At 46.7% G+C, this 24,409-nt stretch overlaps 1 protein-coding gene across 1 annotated transcript in view; it reads left to right on the top strand.

Annotated features, from left to right (window-relative positions):
* LOC140417993 (uncharacterized) overlaps window positions 1–24,409 on the top strand; it is a 92,051-nt gene that overhangs the window by 43,000 nt on the left and 24,642 nt on the right. Inside the window, exons 3-6 of the mRNA XM_072501423.1 lie at window positions 4,688–4,792; window positions 5,363–6,270; window positions 13,242–13,330; window positions 24,002–24,102. Coding sequence (XP_072357524.1) covers window positions 4,688–4,792; window positions 5,363–6,270; window positions 13,242–13,330; window positions 24,002–24,102 — 1,203 coding nt within the window. The remainder of the gene's footprint in view (window positions 1–4,687; window positions 4,793–5,362; window positions 6,271–13,241; window positions 13,331–24,001; window positions 24,103–24,409) is intronic.

The following is a 24,409-nucleotide window of genomic DNA, read 5'->3' as shown; positions in this document are numbered from 1 at the left end:
CCCTGATTTGCTGCAGACCCAGCGTATTTCCGGTCCTCCCCAGGTTTCCATTGTTCTTGTAGCCAATAGGGGGTGGATTCGGACCCCACGTGATGGTGGGCGTGGCTTTCACCGCCGGACGCACTGAGCTCATTTCCAATCTGCAGCAATTTGTCCCAAACTGACTGCGAACGCCCCTCCATTCCTGTGACGTCACAATGCAGTCCTGTGTGAATCACTCTGAATAGAAATCACTCTGAAGCTCATGATGTCACTACTGTACTTTAGACGTCACAGTAGATCACTCAGCCAATAGGAATAACTCAGGCTCGTTATGTCACTTCCGTATTGTGACGTCACAGTGGAGCCCTGCCGCAATCAGCCAATAGGAATCTGTCTGCTCCATAGACTGGGGACTGGAACAGGAAGAAGCACACGGGAAGTTAAAACAAGCATTGACTTCTGCCCCCGGCCTCGGTCCACCAGACCTGAGAAAGCCGATCCACATACATTGCACGAACGAAGGTGAGTTCCATGCCGCAGTAGTGACCGAAGTCCACGGGGACAGGCGAAGACCAGTGGCATATTACTCAACAAGACAGCCGCCCACACTGGCGGGCTTGTTTCGCTGCGTGGCAGCTCTGGACTGCGCAGCATGGGCGGTCAGGGTCAGCGAACCTACAGTAATGAGCGGCGATATCATCTTACACACCAGGCATACCATTGTAGAAATGTTGAACAACAGTAAGCTCAGATCAGTCTCAAACCTACGACAGGCCCACTGGGAAACGGTCTTAATTCCTAATGATGTGGAGATGCCGGTGTTGGACTGGGGTGGGCACAGTAAGAAATCTTACAACCCCTGGTTAAAGTCCAACTAGCTTTCGGAGCACAGCTTCTTCCTCAGGTGAAACTTCACCTTCAGCTGAGGAAAGTTCAGTTCCTTCACCTGAGGAAGGAGCTGTGCTCCGAAAGCTAGTGATTCGAAACAAACCTGTTGGACTTTAACTTGGTGTTGTAAGACTTCTTACTTCATTCCCAATGATAGATCAGTGGTCATCATAAAGGACACCGGGGAAACCCTGCAGATTGAATCATATACACAGGAGAGTCCCATGTATACTCAAGATAGATGAGGAGGTAAGTGGAACGATAGTGGAAGAAGACCCTCTAGAAACCCCAGAACTCACCTGGATGTAGATGGATCTAGAAAATATGTCAACGGTCCCCACGAACTGGATGGGCAGTAGAAGATGACAAATTAAGAACAGTCCTCTTGGGAAGGCTGGAAGAAGCACTGTCAGAGGGGTGGCTGAATTGGTGGCTTTCACTCAGGCCCTGATCATGTCCAAAGGGAAGACGGTGAACGTATACACAGATAGTAGGTATGCCTTTGGGGTTGTGCACAACTATATGACGGCATAGGAGGGGCTTTGTCACTTCTGGAGGTGATAGGATAAAACAGCAACAGCGTATAGAAGCCTTATTGGAAGCCACAAGGTTACTGAGACAGGTAGCAGTGATTAACATTAAGGCCCACAAGAAGGTAGAGACACCCCAACAAAAAGGTAATGAAGCAGCAGACAAGGCGGCCCAAATTGCCCTGGAACACGATATTCCCATCATAAGTGCCCAGGTGGAAAACATCAGTCTTGCACAATTACACAAAGATATATCAAGGGAAGAAAAGGAGGAAAGGGATAAAAATAGGGGGGAAGCCAGATAAGGAAGGGATCTGGAGGAAGGATGGAAAAGTAATTGATCCTGCCTGCATCAGGCAGACCCTCCTTGAATTACACCATGGAATGGACCACTCAGGAAGAGAGACCATGATACACTTAATCGGAAAGGAATGGTGGTGGCCAGGAATGGGGAGAGATATAGCTAAGCACTGTCAGAGATGCATCCCATGTGCGCAGTACAACCCGGGGCGCCCCGTAAAGATCTGGGTGGCACATCAGCCAAGACCAAATTGATTCTACCAGATTACAACCCCCGAGCCGGGGAAACGATACTGCCTAGTAATAATTGACCAACTTACCAGATGGGTGGAGGCATTCTCAACCCGCGACTGCACGGCCATAACCGTGGCACGAATATTAGCTGAGGACGTGATTCCTCGCTAGGGGGGTACCCTTGCAACTAGATTTGGACCAAGGAATGCACTTTACTGGAAGAGTAATGAAGAAAACATGTGAGTGGATGAGGATCAAACAAAAATTCCACATCCCTTACCATCCCCAAAGCTCAGGAATGGTAGAGCGGATGAATAGGACTCTAAAAACTGACCTGACAAAGGCACTAGGGGAGAAACAGCAGCAAGGATAGATGTGCTGCCCACTGTCCGAATGAAGTTAAGAGCGAGCCCAAACCGAACAACTGGATTATCACCCTATGAGGTGATGACGGGACGAGCTATGCAACTGCACAGGGGATAATAACAGGGGGAGAAGAAATAGTCTGATTAAGGGACAGGACGCGTAGATACATATTAGAGTTCAGTAGTCAGTTAAAGGCAAGTGTGGACTGGGCAGGAGACGAAGGATAGAAATCTGGAACTTTTTCTGGACCACATTCCCTGATGTCCCGACACCAGGGACGAAGGTGATGGTAAAGGTGCTACCTGTAAAGCCTGGGATCACCCCCAGATGGACGGGACCACACCAAGTCCTGATCAGTGGGGATACCTGTGTATGTGTGGACATAAAGGGTATGGGACGATAGAAACATTGGACACAATTAAAAGTATACCGAGTAAAAATATGCATTTATGTTCAAATCAGGGAACTCCACACAACCAAAATTCCAAAAACTGCAGAAGACTCATGACGTTTGCTGTAATAATGATAATATGTTTGATGGTAGTAGCCGGGAGTAGACTCCCAACGCAGAATTAACGGGACTTGCATGTAAATACCTACTTGTACATGTCATGTGCATATGCGAAAGGCATAGATGTCTCTAGCTGTTGGGTGTGTGCCCATGTGCCAATCCATGCAAAAGGGGGAATACCCCTGAGATCAGTGCTCTTTAATATAACGGAGGCGGCAGCGTGAATAATTAAGCAGAATGCGACGCGGGGGAAATCGACGAAAGATGTCTCGGGGATAGATATGTACGCCATACATCTAGAACAATGGAAGAAAGCAGGGTTCCATCTCTCAGTGGTGTTCACCGGGTTTTACCAACCCCGGTATAATTTCACCCAAGCTCCACCATGGTTCGCAATCACTGATATGAGGCGAATAAGGTGGACTAATGATGTGTTGTGTCTGCAAAGAACCCCAACGGGACGACCCGCGGAGATTAGTGTGGGACACAGCACATGCTGATTGACATATGGCATCGCCAAGGGATATGCATAGCTGAAAGGGTTGCCCAATAACACATACCCAGGGCAAGAGAGTGGACCTGGGTAGTGACAATGGGAACTAATCCGATGCGATACACAGCATACAATTGTACTTACTTTATTTGTGGACACAAAGCTTGCCCATGGCTCCCTAGTAAGTGGACAGGATCTTGCTACTTAGGATATGTTGTTCCTTATGTACACCACATAGGGACCCTGAGAGAGAACCCAGACATTACAAAAAGAGAGATAACAGAGACACAGCGATACTTTGGAATTTTACTTTCTCTCTCCCCACCCCCCCCATAGGAGTGGCCTTCGCCATAAAAGAACTACGAAAAGTCGCTAAAATTCTGGAAGAAGTGGCAAACGATACTACCGAGACACTGATCGATATAAGCACCGATATGGTAGCAATAAGGACAGTGACCCTGCAAAACCGAATGGCCCTAGATTACTCCTGCTGAGTGAGGGTGGGACTTGTACCATGATTGGCTCCGAGTGTTGTACCGATATTCCTGACAGCTCAGAGCACATCACTAACCTTGCGGATCATATCCGCCAGGAGGTTAAGAAGTTATATGAATCACCGGGGAATGGATGGTTAGATTGGTTACTGGAAGGATCCTGGGGATCATACCTGACACATGGGCGAGTCATAATCCTTGTAATATGTTGTTTAGTTATTGGATGTTTTAATACTTGCTGTAAAGTCATGGTGGCTCAGATGATGCCTGTTGCTAGTGCAGCGACAGACGCCGATATGTGCACCTGGCAACGACAAAGGCAACAGAAATGTCGAGTGATATGTGGAGGACTTCAGGTGAAGGGTAGTCGATGAGCTACAGGTAAGGTGTAGATATGGAACATCTGAAGCCGCATGCCCCAAAGGCTGTAAAATACGCACCCTGTCACCTTCGAATGTATGAACACTGAATTCTGCTGAATACAAACTTTGAGGAAAATAAGTGTCCCCTGACCAGGTGCATCCTGTATTTGTAACTGACCCATTGCTCCACAACCACAGGAGCGAGTGACCAAACTCAAAATAGTGACCAAAAGAGGAAGAGGCCCTCTTTATGCATCACTACCTGAGACACCATGACCAATATGTAATCACGAATGTAAAGAGCTAATTGGAACAATGTAACCTAATGTGTAAGGAATTGATTGGAGAAATGTGATCTGAATGTGTTAATAGGGGAATTGATTGGCTACACACTAATTCCGCTTTTTGAAACTATATTAAACCAGCGTAAGCCCTGGCTTGAACAAGAAGATGTTTCCAGAGACTGCGGGGTCTGGGACTCTTCTCCCAGAGCTCTGTAACAATAAATTGCTTCTCTTGCTCACCAGAAAGGTCTATTCGTGAATATTTTCACCCAACAGATTTCCAATCATAGCGTCATTATGGCACAGAAGGAGCCCATTGGACAACTCGAGTTGATGTCGACCAATTCTGTCAGTCTGGAGTGGGTTGCATGCTGTAACCCTGCAGCATCCATCCAATTTCAGTTAGAAATTATTGATCATCTCTGCTTGAGGACCCTCACTGGCTTCAAGTTCGTGATCAATCACAACCCCCCTGTATCTTAACCAACTGAAACAATCCTGTACATTAAACACAATTTTAATCCTGTTACATATTTCCATTAGGCTGGCAGCCTGCACAAAGATTTTCATCTCTCTGTGTCCAGAACAGGAAGCAGTGAACAGGGATCTGTCAATCAGCCTGAATCAGCTCCTTCGGGAGAATTGGGAGGGTGAATATTAGATACAGCAGAGTGAGAATGGAGGGAGAGTGTGTGGGATGGGGATTTACAGCTTTTGGGGAATGAGAAAGGAAAGAATATTCCATGGAAACCAGAAATATCTGTTTTGAATTTCTATCCAGTACTGACAGTGATGTCTTTTATAAACTCCTTTTACAGGATGTTAGAAGAGGAAGAATTACAGACCGAAATCTCAAACGTCACGTCTCGATTTGACAATCACTCAATTCACCAACACTTGAATACCATAGGCCTTTGAATCGAGAAGGATAAAGGTTTATCTATTCTTTCTGCTTCAGAAAGTTTTAAACATCAGTGTGACTGGACCATGGAGAAACGGTGGAAATGCGGGGACTGCGGGAAGGGATTCAGTGCCCCATCTGTACTGGAAAAACATTGTCGCATTCACACTGGGGAGAGGCCGTTCACCTGCTCCACTTGTGGGAAGGGATTTGCTCTGTTATCCAACCTGCACAGGCACCAGCCAGTCCACGTCAGGGAGAAGCCATTCACCTGCTCCACGTGTGGGAAGGGGTTCAGTTCTTCATCCCAACTGCTGACCCACCAACAAATTCACACTGGGGAGAGACCGTTCAGCTGCTCTCACTGCACAAAGATGTTTCGAACCTCATCCCATTTGCTGACGCACCAGCTCATGCACACTGGGGAGAGGCCGTTCACCTGCTCTCAGTGCGGAAAGGGATTCACTGACATAAGCAACCTGCGGAGACACAAGCGAGTTCACACTGGGGAGAGGCCGTTCACCTGCTCTGACTGTGGGACAGGATTCACTCGGTTATCCCATCTGCAGAGACACGAGCGAGTTCACTCTGGGGAGAGGCCATTCATCTGCTCTGACTGTGGGACAGCATTCACTCGGTTATCCCACCTACAGGTACACCAGCGAGTTCACACTGGGGAGAAGCCGTTCACCTGCTCTGACTGTGGAAAGGAATTCACTCAGCTACCCAATCTGCAGGCACATCAGCGAGTTCACACTGGGGAGAGGCCGTTCACCTGCTCTGACTGTGGGAAGGGATTCAGTCACTTAGCCACGCTGCAGACACACCAGCGAATTCACACCGGGGAGAGGCCATTCACCTGCACAGTGTGTGAGAAGGGATTCACTCGGTCAACATACCTGCTGAGGCACCAGCAAGTTCACGAGTGATGACAGGGGTTGCCTTCTGCTGTAAGCACAACAGCGCCTATACTTCCTCAGGAACCTAAGGAAATACGGCACATCCACATTGACTCTTACCAACCTTTACAGATGTCCTATAGAAAAGATCCTATCTGATTGCATCACAGCCTGGTATGGCAACTACTCGGCCCAAGACCGCAAGAAACTTCAGAGAGTCATGAACACTGCCCAGTCCATCACACAAACCTGCCTCCCATCCATTGACTCCATCTACACCTCCCGCTGCCTGGGGAAAGCAGGCAGCATAATCAAAGGCCCCTCCCACCCGGCTTACTCACTCTTCCAACTTCTTCCATCGGGCAGGAGATACAAAAGTCTGATAACACGCACGAACAGATTCAAAAACGGCTTCTTCCCCACTGTTACCAGACTCCTAAATGACCCTCTTATGGACTGATCTGATTAATACTACACCCTGTATGCTTCACCTGATGCTGGTGTCTATGTATTTACATTGTGTACCTTGTGTTGCCCTATTATGTATTTTCTTTTCATGTACAAAATGATCTGTTTGAACTGCTCGCAGAAAAATACTTTTCACTGTACATCGGTACACGTGACGATAAACAAATCCAATACAATCCGATTGCTGCTGTTAATCACATCCTGGACTGAACCATGTTCATTCTGACACTTGGTGAAGTGGGAGGGTCGGAGGGTTTCTTTCTGCTGGACTGGCCGGTCTCACAACTTTGCTTCCAGTGGGCTGATGCTCTTTGAGCCTGAGAGAGCACATTTCCACTGAAATGATCCACAAAGGCTGATGCGGGACATTTATTTTATCCTGAATAATAAATAGTGTTTTTCCCCACTACAGACAGATGTAAAATAAATACAGAAAGAACTGGAAAAACGCAGCATGTCTGGCAGCACCTGTGAGAGAGAAACAGAGTTAACGTTTCACGTCCAATGTAACTCTACCTCAGAACTAAAGAGAGGGAGAAATGTGATGGGTTTGATGCTGGGGAGAAAGGGGGAGGGTCAGACAGAACAAAAGGGAAAGTCATGGATTGGTGAGATTAAATGACAAAAATGTCCTGGAATGACTTCCAGTGGAGGCCCTGAGTTTATCGGCCGCACACAACGTGGCTCCTGCTTGGAAGCTTGGGTTTTGGCCCTTTCTGCCTGATTAATGGGCACTTTGTTTGTAAAAAGTGCAGAATAAGTGGAGGGAGTTGGTTTCTTCTCAAGTGGAATATCAGCAGGTTACAACACCCGGCAAAAGTCGAGTAAAACCTTGGCTTGAGATGGAGGATCTGTGTGGTGCAGCAATTGAGAGTATGACGGAGTTGGACGGTGTTTCGGCAGCATCGGAAAGAGATGCAAGAGAACTGGTCCAGAGCGATCGAGGAAGCAGTAGTCCCTCTTCATGGGACTTTGGAGCTGGTGGAGGAACGCCTGGAGCCGCGAGGTGCAATGATCCGAGAGGTGAAAAGGACAGTGTTGGATCACAGTGATCAGATCGTGTTGCTGGAGGCAGAGATAGTGATGCTGGGAGAGGCCTGCAAGGTGCTGAGGGTGAAGGTGGACATAGCTTTAAATTGAGGGGAGATAGATATAGGACAGATGTCAGAGGCAGGTTCTTTACTCAGAGAGTAGGGGCGTGGAATGCCCTGCCTGCAACAGTTGTGAACTCGCCAATATTAAGGGCATTTAAATGGTCATTGGATAAACATATGGATGATAATGGAATAGTGTAGATGGGCTTTAGATTGGTTTCACAGGTCGGCGCAACATAATGTTCTATTGTCCATTGAGACCAAAACTGAACACAATACTTCAGGTGTGGCCTCACTAACACCTTATACAATTGCAGCATAACCTCCCTAGTCTTAAACCCCATCCCTCGAGCAATGAAGGACAAACCTCCATTTGCCTTCCCAATCACCTGTTGCACCTGTAAACCAACTTTCTGCGACTCATGCACTGGCACACCGAGGTCTCTCTGCACAGCGACATGTTTTAATATTTTATCATTTAAATAATAATCCCTTTTGCTATTATTCCTACCAAAATGGATAACCTCACATTTGTCAAGGAGCATGGGTTAGGGGAGGACTAATGGTGGGACCTGTTCTGTCTTGACGTGTATACAAGTTTTGTAAATGTTATGTTTTTTGCATTTGTGACTCTGGCTCATATGGGTGGATTCTTCCCTGAGGTTGAGGACAGATGTGAGAGGTACAGGAGGGAGCCTGTCAATCATGTTCACATGTTTTGGGTGTGCCCGAAGTTGGGGGATTCTGGCCATTGATTTACGAGACCCTGCCGAAATTGTGGGGGTGACGATGATGCCGTGCTCTTTGGTTGGGCTTTCTGGTGTTTCAGATCTGCCAGAGCTGCTGGAAGGGAAGGGGGTCTTCACCACTCTGATTGCCTGGCGGAAAATCTCACTGGATTGGAGGTCGGTCGCCCCACCGAAGATATCGGCATGGTTGGGAGATTTGGCAGAATTTCTGCAGTTGGAGAAGAATAAGTACGTTCTCCGAGGGTGAAGAGGGTTCTATGTAAGACAGAGGGTCTTTCTGTCTCTATTTAAGGATGTTTGTCGCCATGGGTGGGGGGGTGGGGGTCAGTTGGGAAAGGGATGTTGCGGTAGTTTAGGGATGAAAAAGGGAAATGACAAACTGTTTGAAAGCCAATGGTATTTGATTGTTGTTTATTTGTATAATTGATTGTGTTTGGAATAAAATACATATATTAAAAACGCGAACTAAAAGTGTAATGATCTTGCCCATTGTTGGTGAAAAAAACCATCTCGTTTACTAATTCCCTTTCGGGACGGAAATCTGGCTCCTTTCCTGGTCTGGACTACATGTGACTCCAGATCCACAGCAATGTGGTTGACTCTGAAATGGCCCAGCACAAAGCTGTAAGAATCTGCAAGGATGTTTATTCCATAGAATGGAATTCTACAATATAGAAGGGGACCATTCGGCCCATCGAGTCTGCACCAACCGTACCAAGAGCAGCTACCTCAGTCTATTCCCCCCGCCATATCCCCATAAACCCACTTAACCTGTATATCTTTGGACTGTGGGAGGACTCCAGAGCGATGGAAGAAACCCATGCAAACACGGGGAGAATGTGCAAACTCCACACAGACAGTCACCCAATGCTGGAATTGAATCCGGGTCCTTGGCACAGTGAGGCAGGAGTGATATTATGAATGAAACCGGACTATTTGCATGCCAAACATCAAAAGCAGCAATCGATAAACAGAGCTAAACAATTTAACAACCAATGTATCTGATCTGAGCTCTGCAGTCCTGCAAGTAACTTTGAGCCACACAAATGCCAGGCAATGACCACCTCCCTCATGAGAGAATCTAACCACCTCCCCATGACATTCAATGGCATTACCATTGCTAAATACCCCACTATCAACATCTTGGGGGTTACCATTGACCAGAAACTGAACTGGACTAGCCATATAATTATTTGGCTACAAGAGTGGGTCAGAGGCTGGGAATCCTGCTGTGAGTCACTCACCTCCTAACTCCTGAAAGCCTGTCCATTATCTAGAGGTCCGGAGTGTGATGGATCACTCTCCAGTTACCTGGATGAGTGCATCTCCAAAATTAAAGAAGCTCGGCACCATCCAGGACAATGCAGTTTGTTTCATTGGCACCCCACCCACAAACATTCACTCCCTCCACCACCAAGGCACAGTAGCAGCAGTGTGTGTACCATCTACAAGATGCACAGCAGGAACTCACCGAGGTTCCTCAGGCAGTACCTCCCAAACCCATGACCATTACCATCTGCGACAAGGACAGCAGACACACAGGAACAACACCACTTGGATATTCCTCTCCAAGCCACACACCAACCTGATCTGTAAATGTATTGCTGTTCCTTCAGTCGCTAATAGCATAGTGGATGTACCAATACCACATGGACTGCAGTGGTTCAAGAAGGCAGCTCACCAGAACCTTCTCAAAGGCAACTAGGGATGGTCAATATATGCTGGGTCGAGCCAGCAACGCCCACATCCCGTAACTATATGTATTGTTTTATTTAAAAATTCGATTGGGCCAGTAATGGACTTGGGAGAAATAATACTGAGTAAGAACTGTCTACAAGTTGGACGGGGCTAAAGAGAGAGCTGGAGAATCTTTTACATCCATGTTTGATCTGCTCCTTGAAACATCTGTCCCACTGTACCAGTAACCTAGAACTCACGACGCTCCTTCAGGAGAAGAAAAGATCGAGTAGATGTTACCGCAGGCGGAGCCAGAACAGAACTGGAAGACAACGGAGTGAAATTGAGTGAGGGATCGGAGAGAGAGTACTCCTCTCCCTTAAGATGTGGACTGTAAGAATCCTGGAGGACTCCCTGCTTCGGGTTTTCTTGCTAATTAGTGAACATTAAATTAAATTCTATGACTGGCTGGATTTATTTTGAATTTGATTGTTACATTTCTCCTGTTTTTATTCCTGTTGTGATTACGTTCTGGGTAAGGATGGTTGACAGGTGACATGATGGGAAATTGTGGTTTGGGTCTTCACTGACCAAATGTTTTATTGATCCGAAAGGTGTAAAAGGGACCAAACTCCAGCAGAAATCGAGCAGATCTGAGAACAGACGACTTGCTGTGTGGGAACAGGGAGATAAACAGCTCCCAGAGGACAGAGAAAACAAGAGTGCCTGGAATCCTAGACAACACTTGGGTGTCAAGGCCACCATGTTTTCACAGCTTGGCATGGGAATGCTGACTCCCTGTACCGGGGACGGAGCGTGGGGAAGACAATTGTTTGAGAGTTTGATGTGGCTTGAGTGGGTACAGATGGTTCAATGACAGGCTTTGTAATTGGTCTCTTCAAATGTTAGCTCAGCAATGATTGGGTTAAATCGGTCTCCATAGACTTTGTGATGTAATAAAGTATAAGAAGGGATTCCCCGAGCACAGAGAATAGTTGAGGTTTTACACATTCCACTGACTGGGACCATGGCATCTGGGGCAGAGCAGGGAGCATTTACCTGGAGATGGTGCTTCTACCCAGAGTGTAATGGGAATGCTGCTGCACTTTGATATTACTGCTCAGACATTAGCTTGTGTCAGCTCTTGTTTATACGGAATAAAATCTAACCACGGTCACCAATAAGGGTTATCACTGTGAATCATTCCCGAATTTGGGAAAGGGGGATAAAGGGTGGATTGACTCCCCCATTGTTTAACATCGCTGTGTCAAAAATAAAATCTCATCTCTCCCTCTGGCTCCTTTGCCAATTACCTTGGACGGACTCACTTTCTGGTAAAAGAGTCTGTCAGGGACGGCACGATGGCACAGTGGTTAGCACTGCTGCCTCATGGCGCTGAGGCCCCGGGTTCGATCCCAGCCCCAGGTCACTGTCTGTGTGGAGTTTGCACATTCTCCCCGTGTCTGCATGGGTCTCACCCCCACACCCAAAGATGTGCGGGGTAGGTGGATTGGCTATGCTAAATTGCCCCTTAATTGGATAAAAAATAATTCGGTACTCTAAATTTATTTTTAAAAAGAGCCTGTCAACCCCTCTCACCCACTTTCCCTAAAGTGCATCAATCTAATCATAAAGTCTGAAAAAATTCAACATTTTTATAATAAATGTTAATTACTGAAACAAACAAGGTGAGAAAGACAAAATGACTTGAGGATCAAAGACAACCAGAGTAAAGGATGTTCACAATGTTCAGGATCCAAATTGTTTCTCTTTGGTTCCTCTGTACCCTGTTCCCGTGACTCCCTGCTTTGGACATGGATACTGAACCCTGTGGGCACGGCTCCATCAGCCTCAATAACCCCCTAACCCCTCCCCCTCGTGCCCTGATTGGTGGAGACCCCTTTCCCAGTCCATCCTCCAGCACCTTCCTGTGTCTCTGTTAGTGAGGTGCCCATGGCAGTGTGATGGGCGGAAATGCATTAGGGTTACAATCAATAGGGACTGTGCGGGGGAACAATGATTTATGGTTTGAGAGGGAAAAGGATGTTTTCTGATGACTAGAATTGCCAGTTCTGGATTTCTGCCTTTTCCTTACAGCGATGTCCTTTGTAATCTCCTTTCCCAGGCGATGAGCAGATAGGTTTTTGCAGACAGGAAACACAAACGCAGCACGGCGGCATTGTGGATAGCACAATTGCGTCACAGCTCCAGGGTCCCAGGTTCAATTCCGGCTTGGGTCACTGTCTGTGTGGAGTCTGCACATTCTCCCCGTGTGTGCGTGGGTTTCCTCCGGGTGCTCCGGTTTCCTCCCACAGTCCAAAGATGTGTAGGTTAGGTAGATTGGCCATGATAAATTGCCCTTAGTGTCCAAAATTGCCCTTAGTGTTGGGTGGGGTTGCTGGGTTATGGGGATAGGGTGGGGGTGTTGACCTTGGGTAGGGTGCTCTTTCCAAGAGCCGGTGCAGACTCGACGGGCCGAATGGCCTCCTTCTACACTGTAAATTCTATGATAAACCAAACATCCCTATTCTGAGATGTGTCCTATTAGATTGGACTCTAGACATGGGACTTGGTTCTTAGGCTATGGACTTACTCCGGTGTCTGTTTAACACTTGTTTATTAGTTCTACATCTAAACCAGTTACAGAGTAGGCATGTTACTCCTCGGCACGATTTCAACCCTCCCTTGAGAGTCTAACACATGTTAATAAATCAGCATCCACGTCATGGGGCTGGTTTAGCACAGTGGGCTAAATAGCTGGATTGAATGCAGAACAATGCCAACAGCGCGGGTTCAATTCCCGTACTGGCCGCCCCGAACAGGCGCCGGAATGTGGCGATGAGGGGCTTTTCACAGTAACTTCATTGAAGCCTACTTGTGACAAGTATTATATTATCATAAAGTAATTGTGACATCTGTTAACCCGTTATACTGCATCTCCCCCCCCCCCCCAACCCCCAAAATATATTGACCAGGGATTCTATAGTTGTCTTTAATATGTGTCAACAGTTTTGAGAATGTACACAAAGTCTGCAGTGCCGCCTGCACACCTGCCTTTGAGAACGTTGCTGCAGTCGGTCCAGTAACAGACAAGAAAGGTGCTGACTTGAAGCTTTTGCTGCATTTCGTGATGACCTGATGTAGCTCGGTACCAGAGAAAATGGTGTTTCCACAACCTGCACTGCTGGCCTCTCTGTGGGTGGGGCAAGGACAGGGACTGCTCAGCAGGGAGGGTCATCATTACCTCTCCCTCCAGTGAACCTCCTCCTTCAGGACAAGGACAGGGACTGCTCAGCAGGGATGGTCATCATTACCTCTCCCTCCAGTGAACCTCCTCCTTCAGGACAAGGACAGGGACTGCTCAGCAGGGAGGGTCATCATTACCTCTCCCTCCAGTGAACCTCCTCCTTTAGGACAAGGACAGGGACTGCTCAGCAGGGAGGGTCATCATTACCTCTCCCTCCAATGAACCTCCTCCTTCAGGACAAGGACAGGGACTGCTCAGCAGGGAGGGTCATCATTACCTCTCCCTCCAGTGAACCTCCTCCTTCAGGACAAGAACAGGGACTGCTCAGCAGGGAGGGTCATCATTACCTCTCCCTCCAGTGAACCTCCTCCTTCAGGACAAGGACAGGGACTGCTCAGCAGGGAGGGTCATCATTACCTCTCCCTCCAGTGAACCTCCTCCTTCAGGACAAGGACAGGGACTGCTCAGCAGGGAGGGTCATCATTACCTCTCCCTCCAGTGAACCTCCTCCTTCAGGACAAGGACAGGGACTGCTCAGCAGGGAGGGTCATCATTACCTCTCTCTCCAGTGAACCTCCTCCTTTAGGACAAGGACAGGGACTGCTCAGCAGGGAGGGTCATCATTACCTCTCCCTCCAGTGAACCTCCTCCTCCAAGACAAGAAATCTTACAACACCAGGTTAAAGACCAACAGGTTTGTTTTGAATCACTAGCTTTCGGAGCACAGCTTCTTCCTCAGGTGAGTGTGAGTGAAGGAGCTGTCCACCAAAAGCTAGTGATTTGTATCGCTTCTCGGCCTTTTGGCTAAGGTCAAGTGTCTGTAGATTGAGCCTTTGGTTCAGATCTGGTATGTCTCTCTTGTGGGGACCATGAATTGGATTCAATTTGAATTAGTTTTTTGGAACAGGCGAGGAGCTGGATTAGGGGTTCGCCCCTGACCCACACTCTTAGCCCTGGCTTGGTAACTCAGAAAAGGAAAAAATATATATTTTTTTAAAAGTTAGTGATTTGAAACAAACCTTTCGGACTTTAACCTGGTGTTGTTAAGATTTCTTACTGTGCCCACCCCAGTCCAACACCGGCATCTCCACCTTCAGGACAAGGACAAGGACTGCTCACCAGGTAGGGTATTACCTCTCTCTCCAGTTAGTCTCCTTCTTCGATATGACCAAAATGTTTTCTACATCAACATCTTCATCACTGCCACCATGTTGTTTGATGTGTCCTTCTACATTGGACTACAGGCAAGGGCCTCGGTTCTTGCACAAACTATGGTCATATTCTGATATCTGCTTGAAAATAGTTTATTAATACGATATGTGAACAGGTTACAGAGCAGGCATGCTGCTCAGAGGCAGGATTCCAACCTCTGAGTCTAACAGACGACTGGCTGATGCCACAGGTACATCATCATCCGTCTCATACATTAGCGCATCCCAGCTATTAATCCTTTATGTTTGGAGTGGCACAATGGCACAGGGATGGCACAGTGGTTCATACTCCTGTATCACAGTGCCAGGGACCGGGGTTCAATTCCATTCACAGGTAACTGTGTGAAGTTTGCACTTTGTCCCCATATCTTCGTGGGTTTCCTGCGGGTGCTCCGGTTTCCTTCCACAGACCAAAGATGTGCAGGTTAGGTGGATTGGCCGTGCTAAATTGTCCCTAAGTGTCCAAAAGAGGTTAGGTGAGGTTATTGGGTTACAGGAATAAGGGTCGGGCGTGGGCCTCGGTGGGGTACTCTTTCCAAAGGTCGGGTAGACTCGATGGGCTGAATGGCCTCCTGCACTGTAGAGATTCTATGTTACAATTCAATCATGGATGTGATTAACAGCAGCAATAACAACAGAATCCAACCCCTTTAATCACTTGTGAACACACTGGCGCCTCAGCAGGTTGGACAACTGAGTGAATCCCTTCCCACACTCAGAGCAGGTGAACGGTCTCTCCCCTGTGTGAACCTGCTGGTGAGTCAGTAGTTGGGAAGACTGAGCGAATCCTTTCCCACAGTCACAGCAGGTGAACAGCCTCCACCCGGTGTGAACTCGCCGGTGCTTCTGCAGGGCGGATGAATCAGTGAATCCCTTTCCACATTCGGAGCAGATGAATGGCCTCTCCCCGGTGTGAACCTGCTGGTGTACCAACAGGTAGGATGAATCAGTGAATCCCTTCTCACAGACAGAGTAGGTGAATGGCCTCTCCCCAGAGTGAACTCGCTCGTGTGTCTGCAGTTGGGACAACCGACTGAATCCCTTCCCACACTCAGAGCAGGTGAATGGCCTCTCCCCGGTGTGAACTCGCTGGTGTCGCAGCAGAGAGGATGAACGAGTGAATCCCTTCCCACACTCTGAGCAGTTGGATAGCCTTTCCCGAGTGTGAACTCGCTGGTGCGACAGCAGGTTGGAAGAATCACTGAATCCCTTCCGACACTCCGAGCAGGTGAACGGCCTCTACCCAGTGTGACTGCGTTGACGGTTTCAAGTGCAGATGGGGACTGGAATCCTTTCCCACAGTCACCACATTTCCACGGTTTCTTCATGGTGCATGTGTCCTTGTTACCATCAAAGATTGATGATGAGTTGAAGACTCGTCCACACACAGAACGTGTGTACGGTCTCTCCCCGCTGTGAATGGTGTTATGTTTTTTTTAGGCAGTGTAACTGGTTAAAGTTCTTTCCACAGTCAGTGCACTGGAACACTCTCACTCGGGTGTGTGTGTTTTGGTGCTTTTCCAGTCACACTGATGCTAAAAATCTGTTTAAGCCGACTGAACAAGCACTTCTCCTTCGAGGTTCAAAAGCCGATGATATTCAGGTCCCGGTGAATTGAGTGACTGTCAGATCTTGACGTGACATTTAGTGTGAGATTTCTGTCTATAGATCTCACATTCTAATAGGCAGTAAAAGGAGTTTACAAAAGACATCACTGTCAGTACAGGATAGAAATTCAGAACAAACAATTCTAGTTTCTCTGGAACATTCTTTCCTCTCTCGCTCCTGAAAATCTGTAGATCTCCATCCCACACACTCCCCCTCCATTCTCACTCTGCTGTGTCTAATATTCACCCTCCCAATTCTCCTGAAGGTGTTGATTCAGACTGATTGACAGATCCATGCTGATTCCTTTCTTTCCAAACCTGAAAATCTCCTGTTAGCGGGAATGAATCTGAAAGAATCACCCTTTTGGGTCTTCTCCAAACGTCAAACATTTAATGATTATGCCGGCGGGGAGTAAGCCTTCTCCACTGAACAACAGAAATCCTCAATACTTGTACAGTATCAGAACAGAATCACTGAGGGTCTGCACCTTCCCTGGATTCACTTTCTTTTCCTTCGGATGCTGCAAGTCACCAATTGAAGACAGATATAGGTTGAGAGTCGGTAGATTTGGAACTGAGATGAGGAGGAACAACCTCTCGCAGAGGATGGTGAATTTGTGGAACTCGCTGCCCCATAGTGCAGTGGAAACGTCATCAATCAATGGTTTCAAGAAGCAGATAGATATATTTCTGATTTTAAAAACAGGTTAAATGGATCTGGGGAAAAGGTAATGAAGTGGATTTGAGATAGGGAGAGATCAACCATGATCTGATTGAATGGTGGAGCAGGCTCGAAGGGCTGAATTGCTTACTCCTAATTTCTATGTTCCTAGGAACATCCTCTGAGCTGTCTCCAGTGCCACTACATCTTTCCTCAAATAAGGGACCAAAACTGTGCACAATACTCCAGGTGCGGTCTCACCAATGCCTTGTATAATTGCAACAACACTTCCTTACCTTTATGCTCTGTGCCTTTAGCTGTAAATGCCAACATTCCATTGGCTTTCTATGCTACCTGCTGTACCTGCATGCTAGTTTTCTGTGACTCATTAATGAGGACATCCAGATCCCTCTGCATCGGAGCACCCCGAAGTCTCTCTCCATTTAGATAATAAGTTGCGTTTCCATTTTTCTGACCAAAATGGATGACCTCACACTTATCCACATTAAACTCCATCTGCCACATTTTGGCCACTCTCCCAACCTATCTATATCCATTTGTAAGGTTCTTATTTCCTCATTGCAAATTACTGTCCCACCTATTTTAGTGTCATCTGCAAATTTGGCTACAGAACCATCTAACTCTGTCTCAAAGTCATTTATATAACTTGTAAATAGTTGGGGCCCAAGGACTGAACCCTGTGGCACTCCACCAGTTACATCTTGCCACCCAGAAAAAGACACATTCATCCTAATTTTCTGTCTTCTGTCCGTCAGCCAATCTTCTATCCAAGCTAATAAATTACCCCTAATCCTGTGTGATCGAACCTTGTTCATTAACCTTCTTCACGGCACCTTATCAAATGTCTTCTGGAAGTCCAGAGATACTACATCTACAGGACCCCCATTCTTCACTTGGCTTCTTACATCTTTGGAGACCTCGAGCAAATTAGTCAAACATGATGTACCCTTCATAAAACCATGCTGACTCTGATGGATTGTGTTTTGACTTTCCAAATGTCCTGATATTACTTCCTTAATAATGCTCGAGGATTTTCACCTAGCAACAGTGAAAAACGGCGATTTGCTTCCAAGTCAGGATGATGTAGGGCTCAGAGGGGAATTTGCGGATGATGGGGTTCCCGTGTGTCAGTAGCTCTTGTCCTTCTCGAGGTGGCAGAGGCCGTGGGTTTTGAAGATGCTGGTGATAGAGCCATGGTGAATTCCTGCAGTGAATCTTGTCGGTGGAACACACACTGCTGCCACTGTGTGATGGTGGTGGAGGGAGTGAGTGTTGAAGGTGTTGGATGGGGTCCCAATCAAGTGGTCTGCTTTATAGTGGATGGTGTCACGCTTCCTGAATATTGATGGAGCCGCACTCATCCAGACAGTGAGAATAATCCATCACACCCCTGACCTGTTCTTTGCAGATGGTGGACAGGGTTTGGAAAGTGAGGAGGTGAGTTCCTCGCTGCAGGATTCTCAGCCTCTGACCTACTCTTGTAGCCACAGTATTGATATGGATGGTTCAGTTCAGCTTCTGAGTGAATCGAATTGACTGAAGATTGCCGTCTTTGATGTTTGGGACCTCAGGAGGAGGTCGAGATGGATCACCCACCCCGCACCTCTGGCTGAAGATTATAGATAATTATTCAGCCTTGTCTTTGATATTGAAGTGCTGGGCTCCCTCATCATTGAGGATGGGGGTATTTGTGCAGCCTCATCTTCCTGCTCGTTGTTAAATTGTCCATCACCATTCGTAGTGGATGTGACAGGACTGCAGAGCTTAGATCTGATCCCTTGGTTGTGGGATCTCTTTGCCCTTTCTGTAACAGTTTGCTTTTGCTGTTTGGCAGGTAAGTCATCCTCTGTTATCGCTTCACCAGATTGTCACCTCATGTTCAGGTATGGCTGGTGCTGTTCCGAGTATCCCCTCTTGCACTCTTCATTGAACCGGGTTGATCCCCTGGCTTGATTGTAATGGTAGAGTGGAGATATACCCGGCCACGAGATTGCAGATTGCGATTTAATTCAATTCTGCTGCTGATGGTCCACAGCATCTCATGGATGCCCAGTTGAGAGTTGCTCAATCTGTTTGAAATCTATCCCACGTAGCACAGTGGTAGTGCCATACAACACGATACGGGGAGGGGGGGGGGGCATTATTCTCCATGTGAAGATCATACTTTGCTCAAGAACTGTGTGGTGATCACTCCTCCCAATGCTGTTACGGACAGATCTAGTTGTGATAGGCAAGTTGGTGAAGATGAAGCTCAGGAGGTTTTCCCTCTTGTTACTTCCCTCGCCGGGCCCAGTCGAGCAGCTGTGTCCTTTAGTACTCAGCCAGCTTGCTTAGTAGTGAAGCTACTGAGCCAGTGATGGACATTGGAATCCCCCACCCAGAATACATTCTGTGTCCTTGACTCAAAGTGATGTTCAGCATTAAGGAATATTGATTAACCAGCGGGATGGGACGGTAGGCGATAATCAGCAGGAGGTTTCCTTACCCATATTTTCCCTGATATCACGAGACCTCTTGGGGTCCAGAGTCGATGTTGAGAACTCCCAGAGTCACTCCCTCCCGACTGTATCCCGCTGTGTACACAGATCCCAATGTCCACATAAATTGCTTAACTCGGAGGGAAAAAGCAACATGATGGAATTTTCTCACCAAGTCCAATTCCTCACAGGCAGCTCCCAAAATCCAGATAGATCGCCGGCAATCAGCAGTGCGGTTCCTGACCAAGTTAATCAGACCTCAGATATGGAAAACCTTTGAAGTTGTCACAAATCCTATCCCTTAACCAAGGACATGGACATGGGAAAACTGGAAAGACTGCGTGACTTGGGAAAGAAGATCTCTTGGGAAGGTTCAACCAATAGTAAAATGGACTCTTGTTGACAAGAGATCTGGGACTCTCGAGCAAGCTGAACTTTTAAACCTCATTGTCACATTGGGTTAGTTTTGTTCAGGGTTAAGCTGATAGTTTTGCCAAGGTGCTGTGTTTCATTGTAAAATGGGAAAAAGAGAAACCATGATCTGTACAATGTGTAATAAGGTCCTTGTTACAGTGTTTATAATGTTCAAATGTGTTGTAGTATGAAAGGATTCTGAAAACATGCTTACTTCAGAAGCTTTATTCCTTGGGGATGGGCAGGCATGTGATGACCCAGGTACTTTGGGAAAATTTGTGCAATGACCCCTTTAAGACCCAAAGTGAAACTGGAGATTCTTCTGAAGGAAAGGAATTGATTTCCTGGTTCTGAGGCCATCAGATCCAAGAAATGACCATGTGACCTGAGGTTGTTCTGGTAATGAAAAGCTGATGAAGCTGAGAGTAAATAGACAGATAATTGTATATTCAGTTACACGTTCCATCCTACTAAAGCAGGTTCAGTTGCTGGGGGCGGGGGGGGGGGGGGGTAAGAAGAGTTAAGAAGATAACCTGCAGTTCAAAACAGAGCATGGAGCTTCCAACAAGTCCGGGTGTTGAAGCAGTGCACTGAGAATACAGCAGGGACTGTATTACATCGTCTGTTACACAGTTGGAAAGGACAGCTAGCTAAAGGCTAGGAGAGCAGGGGGTTGTGGATCGGAAAACACCACTTGCTTCTATTTCAGTTATGCGAAATCCAACCATACTGTTTAAAGAGATCCAAAAATTGAGTTTCTGGGGACATAAGAAAGTCACAATTCGAAAGAGAGAGCATTTACAGACGTGCAGTTTGTTGGTGTTCACAATATTCACGGACCTTGGATAGAATTCGGCTGTTGGTGGAAGTGACTCGAAGGCCAAGTCCATTGGGTGGGAAGTGAGGGATCCGACATTGCTGAGGGAGATTGGGAAGACTGTGAGATTGTCCATGGTGCAACATTTCTACAGGAAGTAATGTGAGGGCTCAGAACAACGTGAGATGTATCTTTGTTGTACTGACTATTAAAGTGAAATTTCTCTTGTTCTGTGAAATATCCAGTCCATGTTAATTCATGTTTGTGTCGATTTTAGTTGGTTTGTTAGAGTGAAAGTTTGAAAATGTGAAATTTTGTCCTTTGGTTTTCTCTCCATTGGAGATTCCTTTCATTTAATAAGTTATCGATCTCTACAGGGATGGTAACAAGAGACAGAGAGTCATTAGGGCAGTGGAGGAGGCCATTCTACCCATCGGGTCCATGCTAACCCGGTGTAAATCATCCATTCAGTCCCATTCGCACCTTTTAACCTCGTACCCCTGTGAGTTTATTGCCCTCAAGTCCCCATCCAATTTCCTTTTGATATCTGGGAAAGGTGGGAGGAACCAAAGGAAATCCAGTTTAATCTGGCACATCTGCTGTTTATTATTAAGACCTGAAAGATAATAAGGTGTTTAGTTGATAAAGAAGTCGAACCTGGATCAGGTCAATAAAATGAGGACATTCAATGGGTTTGGTGTGTATCTGAGATGCTCAAGTTTTATGTGAACACTTTAAAATCTTTGAGTGAGAGACAGGCAGACAAACATTAGAACTGGTCCCAGTCCCCATTAAAACACAAATAAACGGGAAGATTTGTTAGGGACTCTCCACTCAGTCAGTTCCTGGCTGATCTACACCTCGACTCCGTGCTCCTGTCTTTGCTGCTCTTTGCACAGGGTTGGGTCGATGAGGGACAGAAGCTGGCGAAGTGAGACTGGGGGAGGGGAACCACAGCCAAATAACGCGAACCGTGCAGGAGGCAGGTCGTCCTCCGAAACCTACCCACCCAGAAGGAGGAGAGCATCCTGAAATGTAACAATAATTCTGTCAGTTAGTGGCTAACTAGGCAATATGTTGTGATGAGTTTTTAGAAATAGACCCTGGGCAGACTAGTTCACTAAAGCTCCCACATTGATTCTATCCAACAGCCACAGCGACCTCTAATGTTGGAAAATGGATGTAACCCTATTTGGATGCTGCCGTCAAAGGATGCTTGATAAGTTGATGCAGAGCTTCTTTACAATAATAATCTTTATGAATGTCACAAGGAGGCTCACATTAACACTGCAATTAAGTTACTGCGAAAATCCCCTCGTCGCCACACTCCGGCACTTGTTCGGGTACACTGAGGGAGAATTCAGAATGTCCAATTCACCTAACATGAAATGAAATGAAAATGAAAATCGCTTATTGTCACAAGTAGGCTTCAAATGAAGTTACTGTGAAAAGCCCCTAGTCGCCACATTCCGGCGCCTGTTCGGGGAGGCTGGTACGGGAACAGCACATCTTTCAGGGCTCGTGGGAGGAAACCAGCGCATCCGGAGGAAACCTACACTGACATGAGGTGAACGTGCAGACGCCTCACAGACAGTAACCCAAGCCAGGAATCGAACCCGGGTCCCTGGCACTGTGAAGCAATGGTGCTAACCACTGCTACCGTGCTGCTTGTAGATGGTGAATGGGGTGATGATCCAGTGTCTGCTTTGTCGTGTATAAAACAAACTCTCCGATTTGAGTAAGACTGATAATTAAGCACTTTTAAGAATTGATTGAAACCTATTAAATTTAACTGATCCAGCCCATTTAAAAAAAAGATCTGCTCTTCAAAGATATATTGGTACAAATTACAGGAGATCTTTGTAGTTGAATTGAATACCTTGACTCTTCACACGGACACCTGACTGACAAGAGGCACTGATTGGACAATCGCTGGAAACAATGAGCTGAAATGTTTTTCTGGGAATGAAACTGTTTCTCTTTAACCTGGAATCGACTATGTGAGAATTAAAGGCAATACCAGGCTAAATTACATTGAATATACAACATAGAAACAGCCCAATCAATCCATGCCAGTGTTTAGACTTCACTTGAGCTTCCTCTCATGCTTTCCCATCTGACTCTATCAGTGCATCCGTCTGTTCATTTCTCCCTCGTGTGTTCATCCAGCTTCCCCATAAATATATCGATGTTATTCACCTCCACCAATCCCTGTGGTAGCGAGTTCTACATTCCCACCACTCTCTGGGGAAGAAGGTTCTCTTGAATTCCTGATTAGATTGTCTCACATTGATAGTCTCTCGTTTTGTTCTTCACCTTACAAATGAAAACATTCTCCATGTTTATCAAAATCTTTCATAATTTACAGCCCTCCATTAGCCCCTCAGCCTTGTAATTCGATGAGAGCAGCGACCCAACCTATTCATCGTCTCCTGATAGGTTTAACCTCTCACACTAAAAATCTGAAGACAAAAATGCTTTGTTCACACTTGAGCTCAGCGCAGTGAGAGTAGGGATAGAGTTGCAAGGGAGCCTGAGAACAGCAGATTCACTGAGAATGGGTGGGCTGGGCTGATCTGTGTGAATAAGATGGTTAAACAGACTGATCATGACCGTTTAGCAGGTGTTCAGGGTAATGGAGGAGCTCAAGTGTCAGTCTTCAATAACACAGTAATTTGCATTTATACAGCACATTTAATGTAATTCAATTTCTCAAGGTGTTTCACAGGGACATTGTAAATCCAAGTTTTACAAATGATTTGATAAAATTGTCCAAGCTCATGATCATGTGACAGAAAATGCTACTTCTCTCTGACTCTGACTCTGCATCCACACACTCTCTCCCTATTAATTGTAACACTAATTCTTCTCAATATCCTCCTCCTGCTTTCCCCCCAATTCTCCTCCCCTGAAGGTGCTAACTCTCGGGTTCAGTTTCACACTCACTTATTGCTCTCCCCAATATGTCTAAATCTTTACACCTGAAGTTAACAAGAAATTGTGCTAAGGGGCGTCACAATAAAATCCAGTGACTCCCCACATGTACTTTGTGTCCAGAATGGGGGCACTGCCCTTCACCCCACTTTTCATCCCAGTATCAGGGGATTGGAGATTGGTTTGGAGATGGTTAATGGCGGCTGAATCTCCCATAGTGCCCCTCGCCGGGGGAACCGCTCCATCCACCGCGCGGGGGCGTCCAGGGACTGCGCATGTTCAAAGGAGAGGAGAAGATAAGCGTGCGCAGGAACGATTCTTCCCATTGAGATCAAACGGACGTCCATGACCACGTGACATCCGTTGCCCATTGTCTTCAGGCGGCCAGCAACCAATGGAACGATTGGAGGACCGGAAGGACACTGGTCTCCAGCTTTGTGTGAATGAAGTTTCAGCTTCAGACACAGTGTGCCCAACATCCGTGAGTAAAACACTTTCTTTTCTCCCCCTTTCCATTTCTTTTCTCATTCTCACCTTCAATTGGTCACTTGCAGCAACTGAAGGGAAAGGAAGTGAATCCAGGGAGGGTGCAGACTCTGCAAAGCTTGGCCCAGGTCTCTCTCTCTCTCTCTCTTAAAGACATTTACATCCTTTGCTCCTTCAGCTTGACACATTTATTTGTTTGGCTAAAGGATGGTCTCTTTCCCAATGTTCACAATTAAAGGGCTGCTTTCCCCAGGAGATGGCTGACATTTAAGGGGACAGTAAATTAATGTAGGATAGAGATA

The sequence above is a fragment of the Scyliorhinus torazame genome, chromosome 5 (assembly GCF_047496885.1).
Source record: "Scyliorhinus torazame isolate Kashiwa2021f chromosome 5, sScyTor2.1, whole genome shotgun sequence".
NCBI lineage: Eukaryota > Metazoa > Chordata > Chondrichthyes > Carcharhiniformes > Scyliorhinidae > Scyliorhinus > Scyliorhinus torazame.
Note: the sequence above shows the minus strand (reverse complement) of the source record. Positions and strands in the feature narration are given on the sequence as shown.